Source organism: Balearica regulorum, chromosome 2 (genome assembly GCF_011004875.1).
Source record: "Balearica regulorum gibbericeps isolate bBalReg1 chromosome 2, bBalReg1.pri, whole genome shotgun sequence".
Lineage (NCBI taxonomy): Eukaryota > Metazoa > Chordata > Aves > Gruiformes > Gruidae > Balearica > Balearica regulorum.
In genome coordinates, this window is record NC_046185.1 from 62,030,045 (window position 1) to 62,056,336 (window position 26,292).

The following is a 26,292-nucleotide window of genomic DNA, read 5'->3' on the forward strand; positions in this document are numbered from 1 at the left end:
AGCAATTGAGAGCTCTTTTTCAATTGTTAGCATCTTAAAAAAAATGCAGCGTTTTGAACTGAAAACTCCTTCAAAACTAAAACATACACCTTGCTGTTCTATATCTAATAGGTATAACACATCACGACTGCAAATATTTTCAGTTCTTGAATCTGTGCACGTCTGCAACATTACAAAATACAATCCACCGATGACAAATTCTGATCTCAATTAAAAACACCTTTATTAAGACCAATCCAAAACAGCAATTCTAATACTTTACAGTAACAATTTCAGTGCATAATTTAAGAAGATTACTGATTTTTCACATCCTTTTCCCTCTGTACATTCCTCCTTCTGTGTACATACTTTACATAGTAGCATCATTACAATTTCCCATTGGGATTACAGTAGAAATAGTTTGAACCACATGTAGTGCAATTTCTTCAATTCAAAGTGATGAACTCCTTCCTCAAAAGCTTCATAAATTTCTTCCATGGCATATATGCTGCTGCCACAAATCCATGAATGAGAAGTGTGTTCTTTAAATTCCAGGCTCCCATTGAATAAGCCGTCCAGTTTCAACATGAGAAGTCATCTGATGATCATTAACAATCAAGAAGCTGCACTATATTCTCTAAGCATTTTAAATAGTAGGCATGTAGCTCATTTTCTTCTGGCTGTGGAGTAGCTAAAAGGAAGAAAAAACAAGATTTGAACTTCTGGTTGTTTCTTAATATTAAGTGATTTTTTCCAAAGATCACATCAAACGCCTTGCTAGAAATCATGCTATTTTATGATCTTAACCTCTACATTATGAGTAGCAAAACAAGTACTAATACTGTATGTTGCAAAGTTTGGGGTTTTTTGTTTTGTTTTAAAAGACTAGATTTTTTTTAGCAGCTTTCCAAGCCCCTGCTTAGTTGTAACAATCAAAGGTTTGACTATACTGTGTTACAATGAGGTCATGCCTTGTTCTTGCCCAAACTTCTCCTGATGAAAAAATAACAATAGATATGTTTAAAAATTCCCCCACTTGTACTCAGAAGAACCATCTACTATTTTAGCCCAATTATCACTGTAAAGTGATCAAAGCTTTATAGTGTAGGCTAAATGAGAACCTTAATGCAGGAAAATATTGATGATAACTTACTTTCTATGACTGTAATCTGTAACAATTACAATCGCACAAAATCTTTTATACTCAATATTTTGATCTTTAAATGTTTACTGACTTAAAAAAATCAATCTTTCAGTCTAGGACTTTATGTTGTAAAGTAGTACATAAATAAACAGGGATCAAAGCTACAAAAGGTGCTACTCTGTAAAAGTTGCATATTTCTACCTTGTTGATCCAATGTAATATTTTGAAAAGTCTCTTATCAGTGGTAAATATGCTATAAAGAACAATATAAACGTATCTATTTATTAACACACTATCAGTACTTGAAGTGTTGCATTCTGTTATGCTTAATGGTTGACTTAGTAAAGGATGAGTTTGAAACAACAGTACATTGACAAAAATCAATGGATTTGGCTGACAGCATGGGAAGAAATATCATGAGATGTTCTAGCAGAAATACAGTTCCTTCTTACTAGGACACTGACAAACACTGATCAATCTAGGCAGAAATTTTTGGCACTTCTATTGTGCACTGGAACTTGGTATTATAAGCCCCCCAACTGATAAACCTATTTGAATACATTTACAGAGCAATTAAAATCAGTAGGAAAACTCATTGGCTTAAACTGAGACATTTACATGTTTTCGCAAGATCAGAGTGACGTGACAACCAATAAACCCATTATTAGCTACTGAAGCTCCAGCTACAGACCAGTGTTTGAACATCTTTCAAAATTAATGCTCTTGAGCTGAAGATAGCAACCTATCATACAGTAACTATTTGAATAATAGTTATGTTCAGTTACTTGAGTAAAAAACTCAAGCCTTTCTGAAGCTAACTCATGGTACAGCATTTTAAGACTGGCATGATGATCTGTTCTGATCCCTCCTCCATGTGGCTGAACACATTGAGGTTGAGCACTGTTAAGCAAACTCAATGCTAAATGAACAATTTTTCTTATTGCTAAATTTAAGAATTAACACAGAAGTGTACTGTGCAAAAAAAGCATTTTGCTGCAAGCACCATCAGACCTTTTTTACAAACCAACCTCAGCAATTACCTGAGGTCTTATTTATAATTTCCTAACCAAAAGGCATTTTTTCCTATATCTGTATTTATGAGATGCCTAACCATAAGCTATGTAACTACTCATGATTTTAGAGATAAAAGTGTAATTTCAAGAACTAGTAGCACAACATAAACTTATTGTCATCATACAAATTGGCATGTATTAATGATCTACCTCATGGAAAAATACAGAATTGGCATTAGTTGGAAGTAAGACTTACTTTTCTTCACTGAAGAATAAGCCTCATCTATTCTTCTCCTTATTGATGGATTCTTCAAAGTCACTTTTGCCTGTAGCGCATGCAAACACATAAAATACACTTACTTGACTTTCTTCCCCACATGTTCACAATTTAACAGCAAAGTTTAGAAAATGACAGTAATTCAGCAGAACATGAGATGCAGAAATTGTAGAATTAGCGTATGACTGCATCATCATACAGATTGCATTTATATAAGCAGTCAGAAATCGCAGAGAACAAGCTGCTTCCTTACCGTGTCGTTCAACCTCCTAACCTGAGCAGCTATTTATTACTTAAAATAATAAAATGGAACTGCTGCTGCAAACTTTATTTCTATTTAAAGGTTACTGTATGATTTACAGCATAATAAAAGTAACATTACAATTTTTTCAAGTATTTCTCAAATACTAACCTTCTGATAGTTGTGAAGCAAAGCCCAAAGCGAAGCTGCTCCTATTCTCCGAACAGCACAACTATCACTTTCCAAACAGGCAGACAGTACTGAAACCGCTTTATCTAATGAGACAAAAAAAACCCCAACCCGCTCATCTAGAGAATATCATCAAAAGCATACAAATATATTTACACATCTCAGTATTTTGATACTTGGAGGACACTTATTTCTGACAAGTATTGGTATGGCAGAGGAATTACAGAAACTTTATTATCAAATTAATTAAATTTAAATATGCTCACAAAATTGGCAGACTACATTGAAAGAAATGTTGAAAAGAATATAGCAAAACAAAACCAAGCAATGCTAAAAAATGAAGCCATCAGTAATAAAACATGCATGTTATATACAGTCATCCGCTGCGCATAGTGACTGAGTAAGCCATGAAACTGTTTTATAGCTTCCAGTAGCCACAACTGGAGTCACATCAGGATGAAAATTAAGATGTTTCTACTTTCCTCAGTACTTATTATGTAATGATTTGTAACCAATGAGAAATATTTGCCACCCCACTGTTGGTGCCTTAATTTCCTAGCCTTGCTCTGAAGCCAGACTCTTGAAGTCTGCTTGTCCACTTCATAGTAAAAATTCACACATTATGTAACTGAATAAGGTATGCTTAATTAAGGTAGCAAATCAGCAGCTTGGGGACAAAAATGAAAAGAACAGACACTATGGAAAACTTGCTGAGAACTTTCAACAAAGATAGGAGCATTTTCTATGCAATTAAATGGGAGAAGGAAATACGCCTTTTGTAAACAACTGAGAAAAAAGTTCTGTTCATGTTGTTACATTAAATATATATGCCATGATCATAACTTTATCATTATCAAATGTTTTCTGCACATGACAGAACAAAAAATAGTTTGTCTCAACACCCATGACTTGCAGGAGCTAATAAGGTTTTGTCCAACGGAAAGATAGGAACTTCCATGGTAGAAATATTTTAAAAAAAAAATTTCTAAAGTACATTATTTCAAACTGACACAAGCAATCCTGCAACACCCCACCCCGGAAAAAATGGCTGTTTGAGAAAACTGAAAAAATCCTTTCATTCATAATGTGTTACTTTATTCAAATGATTAGTCTCACAATAAATCTTGATCTTTTTTTTAAACTATTTACTTGCTTTTCCTTTTGCTATGTATTCTCAATTTAATTGTTTTCTGCCAAAATATATGTTTCTATAATTACTTCTACAAAAATACTTTTTATAAAAATGCTTTTCTAAATAACAATATTGAGTTCTTGGTCAGTAACCCAAATTGCAATGAAAATATGGTATTTTGGAAGACACAATATTCTCAGAGTAAAATAGCTTGTATACCCTTTAGATACTTACCATTGGCTAATATCTTTGGTTTATTAGTTGGACTAAAACATATATTATGTAGAATAAGAAGTGCTAGATGTTGGCTGCTCTTGTGTTTGTATTTACACATTTCCACAATCTGGTCTAAAAACCCATTTATCTTCATGATCATCTGCTGTCCATCTTCTCCAAAAGATATGTTCAGTAGCAGCTTTAGCCAAAGAGTAGACACATTACCAGTATTTTTATGACTTCCTTTTGGTAATGAAAGGGACAAAAAGTTCTGCAGGAAGTTACTCTGTCAGAATGAAGAAAAAAGAATGTTAGCATTTATAGTATTCCACGATTTGTTCACTGCTGTTTGACCTTCCAATCTGTACACTTGACCAAAAACTAGTACTAATGTTTCATTTACATATTTCAGGGAACCCATTAGTAGTCAAGGATTTTTGAAAGAATTATATACAAAAAAGAATCCACATATTGGTTAAAAAGTTAATATGGCAAAATACATTTTCTTCTGTAATAATTTATGCAGTCTAGATACCTAAACCACAATATATTTCTTTAAAGGCTAATTCCCACCACTACATAAGCTTTTTGCTTTGCACTTAGCGTTTCTGCCCAAAAAATAAGCTAAAAGAAATTTAAGTGAATCAATGCATTACTTAACTCACATATTCTTGATTGTTTATTTATTATTGTTTGTGTTATTAGTAAATGTTAAAGTTATCATAGAATCATACAGTATCTCGCGTTGGAAGGGACCCATAACTACCCCATCCCCCTCACTGACAGTCACAGTAATGTCCTCTATTTTTGTAAGCTTTGAAGAAAAAGATCTGTGTGTTGATATGGCATATGCTACTGCTTCCAATCTCAGGGTTTGCCACCACTTTAAGGAGATTCTGAGCAGGTGAAAATCTATTCCCTTGTTGCAAGAGAGAGATGTTCTAACCTAACATTCTTGTGATGAAAAAAGTCCTTGACTAAATATTCCCAACCTCACTGACCCTTGACACCACATACAAGCATCTAGTTGAAAGCAAATAATCTAGCATATAAACTTATAGTTTTCTTCACATGAATATAATATTGGTAATTTAATTTTCATAGATGGACTTAGTAATTCAGCATTGCTTACAGTTATAAAAGCAGAGCATAGTAGAGCGAATGAAGACCATCACACTAGAATGAAACTCTGAAGACAGCAAAAATCAAAACAATTCACAGAACAGAACAGCTACCATAGAAAAGATCTCAAACTCTTCGTTTCTATCAAAAAGTTTGAATATCAGCAATTTTGTAACTGTATGACCAGATTTTACATAATTAGCACCATACAAAAATCATATTTGTCCCTGCCTTTTCTAGCAGGTAATTAGGTCCAAGCACAGAACATTGTTAACGTAAATTGAAATTGTTGTGATTATTAAATTACTACAAAAGATCCTAAAAACAAACACACTTTTCATAATTTCTGTCGTGTTAGCTAGTTTTATCATGTCACCACTATAGCTGTTTTCTACATGGTTTGACTTCTTGTCTCAAGGTGTTGAATTTATTTAAATGATCAACGTTAAATTTAAACCAAACAGAATTTTCAAAGAACATTTGATGAAATAGAGTAAGGATCATTCAATATACAAATTGAAAATGGAAAAGACAGTACTTATATTTATATAAGAATAGACTTCTACCTAACAGCCAATTACTGACATGCAGGACACCTTCCCTAAGACTATAATTTTTATAAAGATTATATTTCACACCGTATACCTAATGTTTTATACAATGTTTAATTTCTTGTTTATTCACATGCAGTTTGTTCTACTGTATGCTCACTTTCATGATCCAGTAGTGATTGCTATCAATATATATGGGTATTAAGATGTTTATACCCCACTGAAACTGAGAGGTTATAAAAAGCTCTAGCAAAAATTGTGTAGTTCCATATGCTGTTTCTGTCCAGACTATGAATAAGACTGAATTACATGCTGCACTTAGGGAACAGTAACATAACTAACTGAGGAGACACAGTGGTTTTGATTCTCACAGAAGCATCTCTACATAAAAACAAGACACTCCATACTGAAATACGAGGGTTTACTAAAAAGGAAAATGCATCCATCATATTGCTAAAATCAAGAATATTACTTACTTACCTTCTGAATAATGCCTTTGCAGTCATGAGACAGAGCAAGGTTAGAAAGAAGACAAAAGACCACCTGCTGAATCGGGCTGTTATCATTTGACACTTGGGAAGCCAGTTTCAAGATGTTATGCATTAATGAATTGCCAGCTGCACTTCGTGCAGATGGAAGCGATGATTGTCCACTACTGGCCCAACAAAGCGAAGCACAACCTTAAAGAAATGAAAAGTTTATCATACGATAAATGCACATATATATTAACAAAAAAACCCCCAAACCCATAGAAAGAGCAGTCTAACAGCTCAAAGACTGAGATGAGCCTTTTGAAAGGATTGTTTGTTTTTTTAGTTCTTTGAACCACAGTGAAATCAACAGGACATGCTTTGAATAGAACTGTGCCTGAATGTGACAGTTGACAGAAATAGGTGTCTACTGTTCTAAAAACTAAGAGGCGATTCTGCTGTTAAAGAGAAGACATTGCTCCGTCTCAGAAACTCTCCTTAAAACCCAGAACATTATGTTTAAAGCACTATACAATTATTTGGCATGAGAATCTGCAGGGACCCTCTGAAACCGGTTCGGAAAAAAGAGGTCTCTCTGAAAGGTTTAATAAGTTTCTTAAAATATTTTTCTGAGAAGTAAAAGCGCTGTCTGCATCTGTCATGACCTTGTACAACAGTAGCATGCAAAATCCTATGCTACAGAGCTACAAGCTCAAATTAATACAGCGGCAGGGAACAACTAAGTTTGTGCACAAATATGCATATATACTTCACAAATATGCATATATACCTTTTGATTTAGCGGCACTTGCCATCTGCAACAACGCTAACTTCCTACATGGCAAAAGTAAATAAAAATGAGACAGTTTTTAACTGTTACAAACCTCTACGTGCATTTTTTTGTCTGACTACACTAAGGGGAAGTGGTTAACCAGTTCAGAGTAGGTAAGTTTGGGTCACCTCAAAAGCCAACTATTCTGAACGGAAAGAAAAAACATGATTCATCTAAAACCACTTGCTCTTAACTAGCAAGGAAAATTAAAAATGCAGCCTAGAGTCACTCAGAGTTAAGGAACAAGAAAGACCATCAGAATTTCAGTTTAATTTCCAGCACGTCACAGGATATTACATTTTAATTTTATATCCTATGGTTGACTAACACATATTTGACCTTTCTTCAGTCCACATTAAAAAAAAAAAAAAGTCTTTATGAAAAAAAGTGCATCACAAGCTCATTTAAGGTCTGGAGATATGAACTTAAAAGAGGGTCAAAAAAGCTCACAGACTGTTCAGTTAATATATTTTAACCATGCTAACTCTTTTATGGTATCTTGACAGAGAGAAATCAACAGATACTTATATGTCTCTTCAAGTCACTAGCAAATCATTATCTGAGTCAATAACCAGGATATGGAATGACACAAATTCATACTAGAAAGAAGAACAGGCTTCTAGTAGTGGGGATAATTACTCATCAATGGAAATAAAGGGTTTCCTCAAATGAAGATGAGAATCCTTATGAAAAAAAATACAAATACAAGCTACTGAGCCCAATGCATAAATGAATGGAAGAAATTTAATACAGAATTAAATTAGACTACTGAATATTTCAAAACCAGAATGTTCTCAATAAGGGCTGAAGTACAAACTGTATAAAAGTACTGACACAGTGTGCTCTGTGAGAGAATTCCTAGAGTAGTATTTCTACAGTACACTATTCAGTTTGGCAGGACTTTCAGTGTAACCTTCAAACATAATGGCTTGAATTAAATGCTCTTTAATCCTTTAATACAATTGTACTCTTGCTAAATCCAACAGACTGAAACAGGATCTGAACAAAAGTGTTGAATCTATTAAAATCAAAACTCTTGATAGACTTTGATGGACCAGTGCTTTTGTACTTACTACTTACAGTAGTAATAAATGTTATTTTCTCTTTATTATGCTTTTCTGTCTTAATTATTCTGGTTAAATATTTTGATGTATTACATCATAGAGTGAATCTTATACCTGCAGGATAGTTTGCAGTGTAGACGCAAAGCAAATGCAGAACTATTTGCATTGAGGAGTCGTCTATTAAAAACCACGGCCAGAGTGAATGCACAACAGGAACAAGATGAGCTTTGAGTGCTGCCATCTACAAGAACATGAGGAAGAATTTAAACTATTATACTATGAAATACTTCGAAAATTAAATACAAATAGAATGAGAAAAGCATATTTTTATCTTATTGTGTCCCATCAGTTTCCTTTAAAAGATTGTACAGAGAGAACTGACACCCTCATTTCCATCCCAGTCAAAACCAGCACACATGTTTTTATTACTGAGACACATGCAAACAAAAGTAAAGATTTCTTCATTCCAACTGTGATTGTTCAAGAGCTCCCTATTCTAAAGTTTTATTCTGCTTCAACTAAACTAATTATTGGAACTCAAAAAGCATGGAAATAGAAGAGTGCATTTCTACAGAGCAAACAACAGAAAACTTCAGTTATCAACAACAATCTCCTTCTCTCCTCTAAGCAACTGTCTCTGCAGACTCCGAAAAATATTCCATGATTATCTGAGATTATGGTACAACCAAGTTATTGGGACCTTAGGGATAACCAGACGGTTTATTCAGGCCCATAATTTGTGTGGTGTTATGTATTCAAAAAAGATGCTAACACATGTCCTCAGTAGGGCTACTTCTGGAAGATCTGGAAATCTTGTGGTTTCAGCAATGCATTTGCTAAAAGTAACACAAGTTGTATCACAATGCCAAGACAAATTAAACTGTGAAAGAAAAAATGGAAATAAATGTGTGAAAGGTATATCCACAATAAGAAAGAGGAAGAACAGTGATAAGAAAGAAAGAATACAGAAAAGAATGAAAAAAAGTAATGTAGTATTTTTTTCCCCGTGGAAAAAAGAGGTTGGCAGAAGAAATGAAATAGAAAAGAAATTGAAAAGCATAGAGAAAAAGACAAAGAATGTGAAATGAAAAGAAGAAATTCAAAACAAGATTCTGAGCAAGAAAAATTATGAAAAGCAAAAAAAAAAAACCCACCCCAAACCCAAAATCAAGATGAAACCAAAACTGTACCTTTCAGGATTAGTGGAATTTAACTCAAAGAAAAGTGACTGGTAAATTATTATTTAAGGTTTGTTGTTTGTTTGTTTTTTTTTTTTTTCTTTCAGAAAGGGAAAGGAAAAAGGAGAGAGGAATAAGGAGAGGAAAGATGTGAAGTGTATCTCTTACATGCCTTTCTTGTGGCATCATGCTTTTATCCACATCCATTTTTCACATTATATGCTTTGAAAACTGGAATTATTGATTTAAGCAAAGCAGAAGTGTGTATAAAGGATGATAGCCATTTGAAACCTTTGGAAGATGATGTTTCAATGTGAACATTGAGTTCCTAATGCATGTATGAAATATTCTTAGGAGGTGGCAATAATAATAAGATTTGCAGTGTTTCTTTGCATTATCAAGCTTAAATTTAGCCAGCTTGAAAATAATTTCAAAGTAGAAAAAAATTATCTTCATTCACTAACTGAATGTGCTCATATTATTTCAATATAAGAATACTTACTTTGCATTCTTCATTTTGAAAGAGGCAGTTTCTGAGGAGCTGCATAGAACGCCGTAACTGCTTGATAAGGTTATCCTCCTATCCAGAGAAAAATATTTGAAGATCATCAACATAAGACCAGAATTAATTTTGTACAAGGAGGAAAGAGATTTCAAAGGACAGGTACAAATCTAAGGCATCAACATTCAGGTCATATCTCTTCAGCAGAGTTCCCTTCTGATCTCAGGTAGGATTAATCTCAGCTAGCTTTAAACATGTATACTAAAGACATTTATAAATAACTCACTTGGAGTCATCCTCATCTCTCTTTATAACCCACGGATACTATTTTCTAGGAGCACTAATCTGGCTAAATGCAGAGACCTGCAATGTGGAGCTCCATTTCTCTTACAACTAATGAAGAATGGGTGGGAATACTTTCTAGGTATTTGTTCCATCCTAAAGCAGACATCTAAAACAAGTCAAATGAATCACTACCTAGAAGCACCTATTTTTCTTCCTTGGATAAAAACAAGGATAAACTATCTCTGTCTTGCAGATCTCTACATTTGGTCAGACCAATCCATCCTTATATTCTCAGTGTCTTAGTTCCCTATCCTTAATAACAGAAATAGTTTCCAACTTGATAAGAATATTACAAAGATAAATCCAGACCTTTGGACAGTGGGGTACTATAGAATAAGTAAACAAAATACCTATCTTCATGATAGTGCTGTGACATTAAAAGACTAATGATGGCTGACCTCACTTCTGTATGGTTGACATACTAAACCATTTGTGAAAGAAGATCAAATTCCACTAAGTTTGTTCACCACAGGAGACTATTTCTGTTTTACCAAGGATAAAGGAACAAAAATGTGAAATAGGATTCATGCTTAATCTTGGGCAATGTAAAGCAACAATGCTCGCTTATAAATCATATCATGTACAGCTGACGACATTTAGAGATGAAGTAAAAGTCTAGCTCAAAAAAGTTAATGAAAGTCATGTGTAGTAGATGAAAGAAATACACAAGTCATCATCACAAACGCATTTTGAGTGGTTTGTCTCATTTTTAACTAAATAAAATGCTAAATCTAAGAAGTTCCTTCAAGAACTTCTATATGTATTAATGTATTTAATAAATACAAATAGCACTAAATCCCATAAAATGCCACAAGCGACAACTTATTCTTAATGTGTAAACTTCTAGGAAGTTGAAAAAGTTATAGATTATGTTGATGGTACTGTTTTTATTTGTTTATTTATTTTAGGATATCTTGATTTTAATAAGGTCCTCTTTGAGTGGGGTTTTTTTTTTTTTTTTTGAAAGCTTGGCTATTTGTTAATACTTTTCATGCCCTTGGTTAGCATGACTGTAATTATTGTGAGAGGAAAGGAATCTCAGGTAAAGTACTTCGGTCGCCCTGAGAATAAAGCTAGGTCAAACACATTTTTCCCCAACAGTTAAAAGAAAAGAAAGTTAAGAAAAGAACCTCTGATAACTTCACTTTGAAAGCTGTGCCTCGAAGTAGGCTGAGGGGCACTTTTGTGAATGATCAGCTAAATCTGACTGTGAAAGCAATGTCTCAGTTTCGCCTCATGTGAAACTAGATTGCTTGTTGTTATGCATCACATATAATGTACAGCATGCTTACATACGATGTAGCAACCTACATTCCCAGCTCAGCCACGAAATCGGCCACAAAGTCTTTTGCAAATCTCTTTCAAAGAATTCTTAATTAAACATAAACAGTCTTTCTGACCTTTCTCAGAGGCTCCTTTCCTTCAATTTCTTTCAAGTTTTAAATTCCTTGTACATTTAGCAGAGGAGTAAATGTACCCAGTATCCCCCTTCTCAACCCAAGAAATATAAAGAACCAGCTGACTTCAACCTCACTGACCATAATCTGGGCAGGAGACCTTTCAGCCTCCACCCCTTGAAGAAGGGATAATAAATGTGTTGAGATCTCAAGAAAAAATATTGTAGCCTTCAAATGTCAGGGTCAAACTCAAATTCTTTTAAGAGCTCACATTATAAAACACAGTTCCACACTCTCACAAATCAAGGCTAATGTTGGTTCGTGCCAATGCATCAGAGAAAAATACTACTGAGCTCAAACAATGCAGAAATATCCTGCAGGATGATGTTTTCTGCAATTTCTGCTTTATGTAGGAGTGGACAAGATATCAAACTTGACAGCAGAGGTTATGTCTGTATTTTAATAATTCTTAGATGAAAATGCTACAAAACAAGCAGATCGCAACAAAAATCTTATGAAAAACTGTTGTATGATGGTAAGAAACAATCTATGGGTAGATGTGGTAAGGAAGAAGTGGGTGATATGAGAGTCTGGAACAACTGGAAGGGAGGTTAAAAAAAGGCTAAACAAAGAAATTGTGAATGGAAAGCAGAAACTAGGAGTACAGGCAGTGGAAGGAGCCCAAGAATGAGGTAAAAAACCTCAAAGAACGTTAAAGCCAGGGACAATTGAGTCCGATGACAAGAGACAAAGACATCCAGACCAAGCACGCAGGAGGACAGAAAAAGAGAATTAGAATTAGAAGCCAGATAATATGAGAAGGTAGAGAATAAAAAACTATGACTTGCATGTGCAAGCAGAGTGGAACTGGTTTTGGGGTGGGAGAGAGAATGACTGGTATAGGAACAGAAAAAAATAAAACAGCTAGCACTGATTGAGATACACTGAGAAAGAAAACCTGAGAAACAGAAAAGCTATTGTTGTGGAAACAAGATTGGGAAAAATTAGCTGCATTGGATAGGGCCATGAAGTCATGGCTGAAAGTCCAACTATGTTTGAAAACAACACAGTACTCTTAGAAATTATTGTAGGCTAAATAAATATCATAAACTGCGAGCACTGACGGGTGACCAACAGATGAATGCATATGTGTGTGAATGTCCAAAACTGAACTTTTGAACTTTCAATCAGAAGCCTGTTAGTTGCTGGCTTCAACCAGAATGGGGTAGCTGCTAATTGTGATAACCTGGACTAAATTCAGAGGCTGATCATGTGTTGTACTTTGCATATAGATTGTTCAGAGTAGGTAAACGGGAGCTTAGAGTTCTGGAAAGAAAAGCTGGTGGCAAAAATAATTGTTCCTGAAAAGAAAGAGTCTCTGAAAGAAAGAAATGGGCCCAAAAAGAACAATGTGAAGATCCTGGACAGAGCAATGATCCTGCAAGTGGGAGAAGATCCTGGATACCAGAGAGATGCATGACAACAAACATCAGTGCATCCCCAGGGGTTTTGGCCAGTAACACCCAAAACTGGTAACTGAGCAGGTGCAAAGCACAAACTGATGTGATTTTCTGCCTGACTTTCTGGAACCAGCAATCACGTCTATGGTGGAAAAGGAAGTTGAGACCTTGTGAACGTAACTGGGTGGGAGAGCGAGTGTGTGAGATAATCAAGTTGGTAAAAGATTGAAAATCATTGAATCTTAAAGTAGACCCAGTATCCAGATCCACTACAAGTTGTCATTTACTCAGTCTCATCAATGACAGATACCAACAGTATCCATCTCAAGAAAAAAAAAGAAAAAAAAAAGAAAACCACACAAAAAACAAACAAAAAAGAACTGGAAAGTGCCTTATGTCAGTCTTTTGGTTTTTATAGTTACCTTTTTTTTCTGTGCTTTCCCAGGCTTCAGGGAATCCAAATTCAGCTGTGCATGTATATGCTTCATGTTTTCTATACAGCTGTCTATCAGGTCAACTGGAAGACAAAAAATATTAACATTTAGAAGTTCATTCAGAATCAAAAATACTTTATGAAATATAAAATATCTCTCCTGTAATGATCTTTATTACTGTTTCCTCCTGCACTGAGATTTAAGGATTTAGATGTCCAAATTCTGTGAGTTCATAATATGTTGTTATCTTCTTGATATAAGAAGTAACTAACAATCTCAAGAAGCAAGAATACATTTGAATCCTTGCAACAGAGTTCTGTGAGAGGAACGCCCAAAGGAAGGACTGATAAGATGGAGAAGGGAGGATGATTTGGGAGGAACAGGATAGCAACTCATAACTCTTCAGGGTATCTTCAGCAACACTGCCTAGAAGACAAGCTTCAAGAGGTCAGGGCATGCATTTATCTCTTCTTTAACGGCAGCAGAATTGCTGCATCTGAGGTGAGACAAAGGAAAGCAAACGTTCAGGTAATTCAAGTGCAAAATGTTGAGTTAGGCTCTTTTCCTGGGATCTAGAGTCTAATTCATTACAAGATCATAGCCTCATGGGATAATTTGAGTTGGAAGAGATGGTCATATAGTCCAACTTCCTGCTCAAAGCAGATCAGGCAAGGTTTACCTGCGGCCTTATCCAGTTGGATCCTGAAAATGTTCAAAGACAGAGACTGCACAATACATCTAGCCAACCTGATCCACTGCTTGACTGCCTTCAATGGGGAAACATTTTTTTTTTTACAGCCAGTCTGACTCTCACATTTCAATTTACATCCATTCTCTCTCATCCTCCTACACCATGCACTGATGTGAAAAACCTGCCTATGTCTTCTTCAAAACCTCATAGGTACAAAGTGGCTACTATCAGGTCCTACGAAAACCTTCTTTTCTCCAGGGTGAACAAGGCCAGTTCCCTCAGCCTCTTCTCTAAGGAGAGGTGGACACAACTACCCTGCTGGCCCTCTGCTGAACTTGGTCCAGTTTGTTGATGTCTTTCTTGTACTGGGCCAAAAACTGGATGCATTATTCTAGATTTGGTTTAACAAGTGCTAAGTAGAGGAAATATAATCCTTTCCCCTCGATATACTATGTTCCTGTTAATACAGCCCAGGATGCTGTTAGTCTTCTCACATCCAGCTTGCTAACTACCAAGGCCTCAAGGTCCTTTTCAGCTGCCTAGTCAGCCTGTACTGCTGTAAGGGGTTGTTGTAAAGGTGCAGGACTTTGCATTTTTATCTTAAAAAGTAGTCCTTAAGAGCTGAACAGGTCATGTTAGAGCTACAGATATCTTCAGAACATTGATTTGAACCCCAGAACTTCCTTCCTCTTCTCTAGGATTTGTGTTGCATCACAGCAACAATGACTTGAAGGCTGCTCTAGCACAGAATGTGATGCACTTCATGCACTGGTAGTGCCTTCACAGGAAGTCAGGTCTTAGATGATCTAGTGGGTCATCAACAGGAGAATCTGGATTGAAGCAAGGGCTGAGTAGACCACCAATACACTGGGAAAGAGCAGAAAGTAGGTATATACCATAGGATTTGAAGTTCAGAGTTTTCTGCCACTATTAGAATCAGACAGTGAGCAGGTACATCTAGGCTATCTATTTCAGTGTAGCATAGGTTTAAGGACCGTACAAACCAACACAGAGATGCAAGTAACAAGAAAGCACCCAAGACAAACTGCACTTGGGCTAATGAGCAGGTATTAAATGCATGATACATGACATACGCAAATTAATCAGTCTCCCCTGTATTTTAGTGGGCACAAAAAGCCTTTGATTAGCTTTTTACTTTTGTTTTACTACTGTAAAAACCATAGGCAGGAAAGATGTTGTTTTGCAAGGGGAGAAGGTCCTACTTAAGCTGTAAAATGGGAAGAAACAAACATAGAGGCAGGGGAGAACAAAGCTGAGAAAAATAAGTCTCCTCGTCTCTAGGTACAGCCAGAACTGAGAACACAGGGTATACGTTCACCTACAAACATGCATTGGCATTGTATGAAACATGAAATGGAAGATAATGCCAGTGCAAAACGTCCAGTTTCAAATGGATGAATATGACACTAGCTCACAGGTCTCTTCTCACTCTAACACAGATCTGTGATTTCACCACAAAATTTTACACTGGCTACAGCATAATATTTAATCTATAGCTGAAAACGTGAATTATTAATAAGCTTTCTCTGTAAAAATCTGCAAAAAAATGCCACTGAAAACTAAGTCTTTTATTTTGACAAAAAACATTATTATTTAAAAAAATAAATAAAACACCCGCAAGCATTTGATTTGTAATGTATTTAACATACATTTTGAAATGCTCACCTTCCAGAGCACATTTCTGGGCATTTTTACTGACAGCTAAGAGAGACAGCAAAGCATTTGTAGCAACTTCTTTCAGCACATCCTTTGAAGATTTTCTTTCACAGACCTACATATAATGCAATTTCATTATCAAAATGAAAAAATAACCATATTAAAAATAGTATTCATATCTATAAATATGTTGTCATAGTCTATATTTTCATTTGGATGATTCATCATGATATTCCTATCCAGAGTTCTCCCTCTCTATATTCATGTTTACAGTCTGTCTGCATTGAAGTGTTTAATTATTTTTTCCTAATTACAATGTTTAAAAAAGAAAAAAAACATTTTTTTCTCCTAAGCCTATTCCTCTTACTCTTTTCTTAACATTCTACCTTCCTAAAGCCTAGATTCCCAGCCCTGGCATTTCAGACCTTTCCTAATATTCAGGCTTGCTACTGCAGACAATTCACTGACATGCCTTTAGCGCAATCTCACTTTCCTTCAACACAATGATGAAGAGGACACATTAAATATCAGTGAAATTCTTTAGAATAAAAATATCATTGACACATGGATAATTTGTTTAGATTAGAGAAAAATGGTAGTTTGTCTTATTTTTGTGAGGCCTTTGTGAGCATCACTGTATTTCTAACAACATAAATACAATCTCTGTGCTTTCAAAGGAATATTAATTTGGAGTCATATAACAAGATAGTTGAAAGATGTGGAGCTGTCTGTGCTTTACATATTATCCACTAGAGAATTTTGTTCATCTAGCAATTTTCCCTAAAATATAATTCTAATACTGACATCCAATACAATGGAAAATGGTATGTATTGTAATGAGAAGAATATAGTAAAATAAAAACTGTTGCCGGATCATAGTAGAAAGAAAAACATATCTTAAAATTAGTAAAAAATACAGCATCTTAAGAAAAACTTATACTTCAGACAGAAGTTTTCTTATTAATTTTACTTCTGATCTTGAAAACATGTATACAAGGGTTAAAGTTTACATACACAAAAGCACCAAAACACTTCAAAGTCAGCATGTGCATTTACTAAATTGGTTGTATGCAATAATGCATACTAATTTAGGACCTAGTCTGCTAATATTCACACCTGCAGACTTGGTCCTAAGTCAGCATTTGCCATTGCATATCACATCTGTAGATTTTATGTAATTAGGATGATTAATGGAGATGAGTGTTTGAAAATTCTCTCTCACAGCCTTTTCTATGTTAGTCAATTACTTGCTTGAGTGCTTTTCTTGAAGAAAGATCATATTTAAATCTTTTAGGTTGGGTTGTTGGGGTTTTTTTGGTTTGGGTTTTTTTTTTTTTAAATAGCTTACTTCACATCCTATGGGCTCCTCTTTCAACTGCCTCTCAATGACCACCGTGGGGGTGGGAAGTTAGTAAATATATGTACTCTGCTCTAAAAAGCTGAAGCTGTTTCTTTCCTCATTATTTTGTTATCTTTTTTTGGGATCATAGCAGCTATATCCCTTTCAAATATTATAAAGCTCCAGAGAGCACAGGTTATCTTTTGAGCTCTTTTATGAACAAAATGCAGTGTCCATCTATAGCTCTGAACCATTAAAGAGCACATTAAAAGACAGTATCTCTCATGATACTCAAACTATGTCACAGTGTATGATGTACTTTCATTGGCCTGGCTGCAGTTAATTCTTCATTGTATAGACTTTTTCTGCTGTCACCATAAGACTCGTCACTTTTTGCTGGAAAGATTGGTAATCAGCTATGTATACTTGCACAAAAATAGAGGAATGTGACTTACAACACAACAAGTCTTTATCTGACATACTTTCATGCAACTGCATTTTTTGTGCCACAGTCAGTTTTAGGCACATACATAAGCATTAAATATAAAAACCTAACAGGATATTTAGCAAATTATTGGATTTCAGTGAAGTGCCCCTGTTTTGCTGTCAAAGTCTCTGAAAACCATGTCCTCACAGGAAAACTTTATGCACTGAAGTTATCTGAAATTGGATGGCAAAGTGATAGGGTATTCTAGTTTTAGGGGCCTATACAGTGATGCCAAGAAGGACCCTCTTAGGAAGTTTCTCCTCCCTAAAAGACACCAGGTTCTCAGTGGACAGAACACTATGCCCCAGTCTATGCTATAAAGCCACAGTGGTGCAAACACAGCAGCAAAGGAACACAGGTTACGTGACAGATGTTAGCTAGACTGGGACAAGTGTTGGTAGGACTGAGGTTATGCTACAAGAATTCAGCAATCATAAGAAAGAAGGAGATGAAGTGATACTAAGATAGCATTATTTTGGTCATGCCATCCAATATGCACTAATATGTGTTGAAAAAATAATGTTTTACATAGCAAAATAGTACTAAATATGATTCTTACAAAAAATAATTAGAAGACATTGACACCAGAACATCAGAAATCATAAGCTGCATTATATTGTATGAAATGTGCATCTCAGACAAACACTACACTTCTAATTATGGATCACTATTATGGTTACAGTGACAAAATGCACATAATTAAAGGACAATGAGTATATAGACAAAAAAATCAATTTGTGAGAGCAAATAAATTAGACACAAATTTCACATATAAGTTTTGTTATTACTAAGTAATATAAGATATTTTAACAGTCTGTAAATAAGTGAAGGATATAAGTATAAAGGAGGTGAAGAAATTATTTAGAAGAGTATATAAAAGTATAAATAAGAATAATGAGAACACATTAAGACACAACTTTCAGAATAAGTATCTAGAAAAAAACATCTTGTCATCAATACATATTATGTCGGGCAACAAGATCCTAAAAGAATTAGTGAAAATACACTACCTGACTAATTTAAAACTATGTTGGAAAAAACAGTGCAACAACACTCTTCTTACGCTATCAGGGAATGAACTAGACAGCTCAGTGATTCATTTTGTTTCACAATTTTTACGAAGGCAGCTGTTAAGAACCACAATGCTGTCATTTACATTGGGGATAACTATGTCTCAAATGTTAAAAATCTCATTACATTACAAAAGCAGAAAAAAAGCATTTACCAGTGTGGCCAAACATACTCTACCTATGTATCATCTTCTCTACATAAGATTTCATACCATGCTGTTGCAACATAATTGCCTTGCAAGGCACTTCCTAGAAGTTGCTTCTTTGCAATTGTTTATTAATTTATTGGTTATTAAATGAATTTCAAAAATGAGTGTAATAGCTGTCTCAAATTAAAGATGTCTTGGTTTATAACCGTAAATAGATTTTTTTTATTAGGTAACTACATTCCTTTTTAACAAAATATAAAAATGCAAAAGCATATCCTGCAGTCATATCGTTAAATTTCAAATACCTGAATAATTAATGCAGTAAGTTGAGTTACTGATGCCTGGCATCTTTCAACACGATCCAGAAGAAAGCTAATAGTTGGATTCTGACATACACTGTCTTTATCTTGGAGCTCTCGTCTTCCCTCCTCATTCAAAAGGACAGAGAGGAACTGTAAACTAGCCATATATAAAGCAGGATATGTGGCTGAAAGATGAATATAATCACAAATAGTATCTGAAAGGATAAACAGCAAAATAGAAATTTTTATATTTCATTCTGAATACAGCTTAAATGCTTTGGAAATCAGAAAGACTTATCAAAGAAAGTGTGAGCCAAGAAGCAGCTATAACTGTACATTGCACAAGGAATTCTACAAATTCTATGCATTTAATAAGTCTTTAAAAGTCTAAGAAAGAAAAGTCTAAGAAAGAAAAGTCTGAGTTTTATAGGTTTGAATGAATTAATTGCTCTGCATTAATTTTACTATAAAACAAAAAAAAAAGGCAATTTTCATTTGACAATTTTCTGAACTCTCCTCACTTTATTCAACAGCTTACATTATAATACCAACAGTACCCATCAGCTGCTTTATGTGCAATTGGATTTGGATTCACCAGATCACTTAACATGCACCTAGCTGAAATCACAAGCTTGAGTAGACTATGCCCATGCTTCAGTATTGAAACACGTTAGAGAATCTTGGTGACCAAGAGCCTTGACTAATGAAGGAATAATTAAAAACCAAACAAAATCCTGTAAAATAATCTTGAATTCCCCTGTCTCTTATCTCCCCTCAAAACTTTGCTTTCCTTTTATGTAAGATATTAAAAAAAAAAAAAAAAAAAAAAGAAGTGCTAAGGGATCATTTCAGGCTCTGCTCAAAGGTGTCATATTTGGTTAAGGTTTACAACTAGAATCACTAACACATATATGCAAACAAACCTTGTGCATTTATCTAGCAATTCAAAAGTTAATCTGATAAGAGTTATAAAATCCAACTAAGGGAAAGAGTCAGTCAAGCTCTGGACACATTTAGTTTCCATTCTGGATACGTCATTGGTAATTACTTAATAGCACCTAACAGGAATGCCCTTCTTTTCTATTTATTTATTTAACTTATTAGTTGCTAGGTTAAAACCCATCCAAGAATAGTTATTACCAATTATTGCTGTACAATGATTTGCAAGGGCTGCTGCCACAGATGGAAAAGATATTTGGCCACTCTTCCACAACAATGTAGTTAGAAAGTTGTAACAGTCTACCCATGTCTCATGAAGTACAGTTGTTAACTCCGTATCTGAAAAGATAATACAAAAAAAAACAACAAAGAAAACTATGTAAAGCCACATGTGCACAAACCTGGATAGCTAAGCCTGAGAACAACTGTCAATTTAAATGAAAGTGGTATGTAAATGAAGACCTGCCTCTGGCTATATTGGAAACAAAGCACCTCATTACCTAACCCATCTGTGGAGCGAATGGCGAGAATCATGAAGGTATTTCCCAAGAAAGGTTTCAACAGTTCATCCTGGATTACAAGCTGAGAGTCCACCAATAAACATGATTTCAGAAGCCTGGACACAGATGACAAGTATTGAAGTAGTAATAGTACCTGTTAAATATTTTTAAAAAGATATGAAATCAAGCCATATATTTGCACCTTTCACTTTTTTTTTTTTTAAATTTAAATACTCACATTACCTCAACCGATTCATAACATTTTGAATTAATCTACACCACTTAAAAGAAGTAATATGATATAAATAAAAAGTTGTTCTCCTAATTTTTACTGTAGAAGATGAAACAGAATTCCTAGTCTGGAAACACATATGCATAATCAATTTTCTAGTGACAAAGAATAAAGTTCCTTGTGAGAAAGTCATGAATCTCATTGTATATACAGCATTGTATTCTCTGGAAGCTCACAAAGAAAAACATGAAAATGGTCATTAATATTGACAAATATATGTGAATTTCCTGAAAACAGAAGCTCAATTTGAAGCTTTAGGAAAAAAAAAAAAAATATCCCTGACCTGGTTATTTATTTATTCTCACAAGATTTCTTAACAAACACACTGTCTTAATAACCTGTGTATCTTTCTTCAAAGTAAATCTGAAGGCAGAGCAGCAGAAGCTTTAAAATGGTGCTGTGCCATGAACATAGTATGTTCTAAATGTTATAGACAGAGTTAAATTTGATACAAAAGTAGTCCCATTAGCACTAATCCTATATGCTTCGCACACATCAAAATTAGTTGAACTAATGAGAACTATATAAGTGTCTGCAGGATTGGAGACAAAGCAAAGCAGCCAGGTTTGTTGCAGAAAATAAATATGAAATGTGTCAGTAACTTCAATACCATACAAAGAAATGCTATTACATGATTTCTGTACCTGCTAAGCTCAATTTGTATTTTTAAAACACAGTTGGTTTTCAATTTGATGGTTGTAGATATAGTCTGAACACAGGAAGTAATTATTCTGTGTTGAATATGAACAGGGTTTATTTTCTCTTAAACCTTGTCAAAAGCACAGATTCACATGAATAGAGCCTATATCAGTGTGTCTGGACTATGTTAATGAACATTGATTATGCAAACATAATTCATTTCATAATTTAAAAAAGTTTGAAAGTAGCAAATACTTCTCTAACCTGAGCTTTTACATGTTCTATATGACATGGATGACCCAATGGAGCTTTCAGTTCCAAGATACATCTCTCAACCAGATGCGCACTTACAAGACTAAAATAAAAGTTGGTTAGAAATATACTTAAATAATTAAACATTCTATTAACTTAACATTCCATACAAGAGAACATTTTAAATAAACAGAATAAAAACAAATTATGAAGAACTAGCTTAAAATATGGGGGTTTAGCAGTAAGTCTAGTGCAATAGCAACTATAGCAGCAGTAAGTCGTTTCAAAATAGTTAGACTAACATAAATTCCAATAGCTGTTACTGCACTGGTAAAAACTGTTTGTTTATATTTGATTGCTTATTTTCTTTCCTGTAGAAGAATAAACAGCTCTTTAATAATATAAACTGTATTCAAACAAGGGCTAGGGTTTTTTTCCATTAATCGCAGTATGAAGAGCAACTACAAAAGCCCTTGAAAACCTTAAAAAAAGCTGAACTAATTTTCATGCTTCACTTCACGACTTCCAAACACGTTCTACAGATGAAAGAATTTGTTACAACACAAATGGAAACAAAGAATACAATCTGAAGACTATTTTGAAGTGGTTCCTTCTTTAAAAAAGAAACAAAACACTAGGGTCTATCATCCAACACTTTCATAAATCTGGCAAGCATTATTTACTCTCTTTTAGCATGACAGCCGTTGGCTCATCCTCAAAATATTGCATACAATTCAAAAAAGAAAATCATAAAGTGAACTGAAATGATCTGCAATTCTGAATACCTGACTACGTCATATACTGTTCTACTAAAGAAAAAAAAAAATTAAAAAATTACACCTCCAAAAAGGATGACTAAATGGCCATTTAGACAAAATCCCTGAAACATTACGAGAGGAACACAGTAGTCATGTAAATGACAGACATCAAAAATGGAATCACCAATATGGCTACCTTTTCTGTGGAAAAAAGAAATAAACCAAATTCTTTTCTTTTGTTGACTGTATTTTTTTTAAAAAGGCACTTTTTAACACTTCAGAAGCAAGAAGTGATCAATATATTTAACAATTTTCTAAGAAATGCTAGTAGATCTCATTTCACACTTTTCACTTCTATTGCTACACCTTGTTTGTAGTTCAGCAGTTATTGATCTCATACCTGCTGAGAGCTGTTAGCAAATGTGCTTGTTGAAGAGCGATTCCAGTATCTTTTGGTGTGACAACCAGCAGATTGTGCAGAAGACTGCAAACAGCTGACAAAAGGGCAGGTGTGACTACAGCATGCTGTTTAGACAGAGTAGCAGACATGGGAGAATCATGTTGACTTGGAGATTCTGTTGTGGTTGTATCACTTTGACCTAGAATGTGTTTAATAAAAAAAAAAAGAAAAGGAAAAAACTCAAAAGATTAATTATAGCAGTTACATAAAACAAGTTGCTTTTGCTTTTTCATAAAATATCCAAGTTCCCTCTACATTTACAACAGTATATTCTGGAATGAGAGGGGAAAAAACAAAAAACAACCACCAAGAATACAGATACAGGAAAAGTGTTTTTAAAAACAGTTCTGAAATAAAATGTTCCTTTTGCAAGACACTAATAATTGTTAAAGATAAATGGTAAATTTGGGAAGATACAAGTTTTCACTTCTTTCCTTAACAGAAAAATATTTTATATTTTTAGATCTTTCTACATACATAATTTCAGTTGACATTATATAAATTTTTATCTTTCTACATATAAAGAGAATTATATATACACCTGTGCATGTGTGTGCATGCATGTGTGAGCATGTATGCATATGACAGCTTTACCAAAATTGAATGTTTTGAAAGGGCGACTGGATGACAGGAATAGAACCTAAGCCTTGAGTTACATTTCAAGCAGTATCAACCATTTTCACTTACTTCTGTCAAATGTATTTAATTTTAAAGGAAGTGTTTCATATTTGTCTTCTAAAACAACCTCTAGGAGCATCAATGGTGATTGTTCCAGCAATACACAACCTTTATATTCATATAGAAATACTGGAATATGCGCAGGCTAATACATCGTATTCGTCATTTTGTACACAAAGTTTGACTTACCTTGTGCCATAAGCCTATCTACTACAGTTTCGGGAATAAAACTGTTTGAATTTGTTGGCACTATTGCCTGAAGCTCAGTAACACTCCCCAGTGATGGTGATGCAGACCGAATCTAAAAAGACACAAAAAAGAAACTAGTTGATTACAGCTTTTATAGAGCAGACTTCTATTGATATTTTGCTTGGGGAGGAAGAACAACAACAATCAACCCACCAAAACCAACAAACCCAACACAAAACCAAAACCAATGCAAAAATTAATGCTCAAAACCAATTTGATTAAATTTTGCTCGCTATATGTACATACATAATTTATAAACATCCAATAATTGAAACTATTGAAAGATGTGCAATATGAACAGCCTGAAACATTTCAGTTAAAAACTGATCGATGCCCATGTTACTGGAAATTCCTCCTTTTCATCCTTCTTTTTCAACCATATAATTGACTCAGTCTACATTTAGACTAAGATAGAAAGGCATTACTGAAGCATTTAATCTCAAATTTTTCATGGACTATTTGCTCCACTGAGAACATCAGCACTTGTCCATTTGTACCAGGACACAGTCAGATAAAAATATCGTGAGTGCATTAGTCATCAGCCAAAGCTGAAGTTCCATAGTCTTTCCAAGTCTAGGTACTTCTTCTTAACCTTAGTCCTGTGATCCTTACATGTGTTCATTTCATGGTGAAGGTATGTTTACGTGACAGTAGGTAATTTTACTGTTATACTACCATGCTCTATCTACCAATTCTACATTACCTACCACATTAATTTTGCATGCTTTCAGAAGTTCTTGCTACTGTGTTCAAAAGCACAAGCTTGAGATCAGAAGACCCAGAGTCTCCAGCTTAATAATATACTTTTGTGACACAAAACGACCTGTGATCTGTTTCAGAGTATGGGATAAGCATCTCCCATGTCAGGTTACTTGTTCACTTCTGGTTTTTGTTTTCTAGCTGGACAATTCACATCAGATAAGTTTTCTTCAAGTTACTATACAGTGTATAGAATACAGAATGTTGGGTAATTCAATGAAATCTCAAGACAGTCACAGCTTGAAGAAGGATGTTATTAGACTTTTCCTGACAGTAAGCTTTCTAAGGAAGACTGAAATATTTCAAAGGTTTTCTTTTTAAAGTTTTATTAGAGTATCAGTTGGAATATCTTTTTTACCTAAGGAACAGTCAAAAGTGACTTAACTGACAAAAAGGGTGGAGGGAAGGAAGTCACAGAATACACCCTTCCTAGCTATTGTATCCTTGCAGTTAGGTCACCGCTTTCCAAGTTAGGCTTTGATTTACTCAGTAGCATTTTGAGCTACAGAAAGTCTCTACTTAATCTTTTCTCATCCCCTAGGAGGATTAACCCCACCTCCCACCCCCCATCACTTCCAAATATTGTTAGGCTTCTATCAGCACATCTTTACTTGAGACTAGTAAAGTGAATGAGCTAAAGTTTGCTACCTCCGTGTTGTAACTCACTTCTCGCCCCTATTTTCCTCTGGTCTCCCACTACTGTCCATCCCACAGTCTTGAATCTTTCTCCTCAAGCATGCTCAGTTGTTCCTCAAAAAAGCCAGAAGGTTTTGTAACACAGAAGAGAAGCTACAGTAAGATCTGGGGTGCACGTCTGAAACCTAGGATTCACATACAGCTTGGGTCACATAAACACTACGACATGCTGGGCGAAATAATTTTCTTGTTAGCAAAATGCAGTACCAAATTGCACTGACCAATTGAAATTCAAATTCTGTTTAGATTATACAAATAAAACCCATATTTGCCAACTAAAATAAATTATTTAAAGTTTCATAGCTTGATGATTTAAATAATTATTAAAATCCATTATTTATATTAAATAAATCCACCTTGACACATGGTAAATTCTGTATTTATTCAGCACTATACTTCAAGTATGCTAATAAATGACAAAAACCATAACTCCTTCTTAAAAGTACAAACCCAAAACGCAACTTCTAACAGTCTATGTGGTTGTTCTGCAACAAGTAAAGCCCTAAAAGGAATTTTTACTATGCTGAGAGTGATCTTAAAGATACTATTATGAATTTATATAAGCTTTCACATACTAGTAAATAATATCTTCAACATCGCACAACAACTCTTTCTCCATCTTCTAAAATTGTCTAAACACTTTGAGCAAAGAAATAAAAATAAGGTCTTAGATATGTTAAAAAAATCAATAAAAGCTGTATCTGGTTCGAAAAATATCAGCTTCTTGCACTGATGGAACATTTATTGGTAATTGCTTCACAGTGGGATATGGGTTAAAACCAGAAATTTTCTGCTATCTTAACAGAAAA

At 34.5% G+C, this 26,292-nt stretch overlaps 1 protein-coding gene across 1 annotated transcript in view; it reads right to left on the bottom strand.

Annotated features, from left to right (window-relative positions):
* Nucleotides 1-206: 206 nt before the first annotated feature.
* RTTN (rotatin) overlaps nt 207-26,292 on the bottom strand; it is an 85,261-nt gene continuing 59,175 nt past the window's right edge. The window contains exons 35-49 of the mRNA XM_075744528.1: nt 23,969-24,080; nt 23,042-23,240; nt 21,896-21,986; nt 20,701-20,854; nt 20,402-20,539; nt 19,265-19,476; nt 15,924-16,029; nt 13,535-13,629; nt 9,911-9,988; nt 8,345-8,471; nt 6,345-6,544; nt 4,210-4,477; nt 2,826-2,929; nt 2,393-2,462; nt 207-670 (exon numbers count right to left, since the gene is read on the bottom strand). Coding sequence (XP_075600643.1) covers nt 588-670; nt 2,393-2,462; nt 2,826-2,929; nt 4,210-4,477; nt 6,345-6,544; nt 8,345-8,471; nt 9,911-9,988; nt 13,535-13,629; nt 15,924-16,029; nt 19,265-19,476; nt 20,402-20,539; nt 20,701-20,854; nt 21,896-21,986; nt 23,042-23,240; nt 23,969-24,080 — 2,037 coding nt within the window. The 3' untranslated portion in view covers nt 207-587. The remainder of the gene's footprint in view (nt 671-2,392; nt 2,463-2,825; nt 2,930-4,209; nt 4,478-6,344; nt 6,545-8,344; nt 8,472-9,910; nt 9,989-13,534; nt 13,630-15,923; nt 16,030-19,264; nt 19,477-20,401; nt 20,540-20,700; nt 20,855-21,895; nt 21,987-23,041; nt 23,241-23,968; nt 24,081-26,292) is intronic.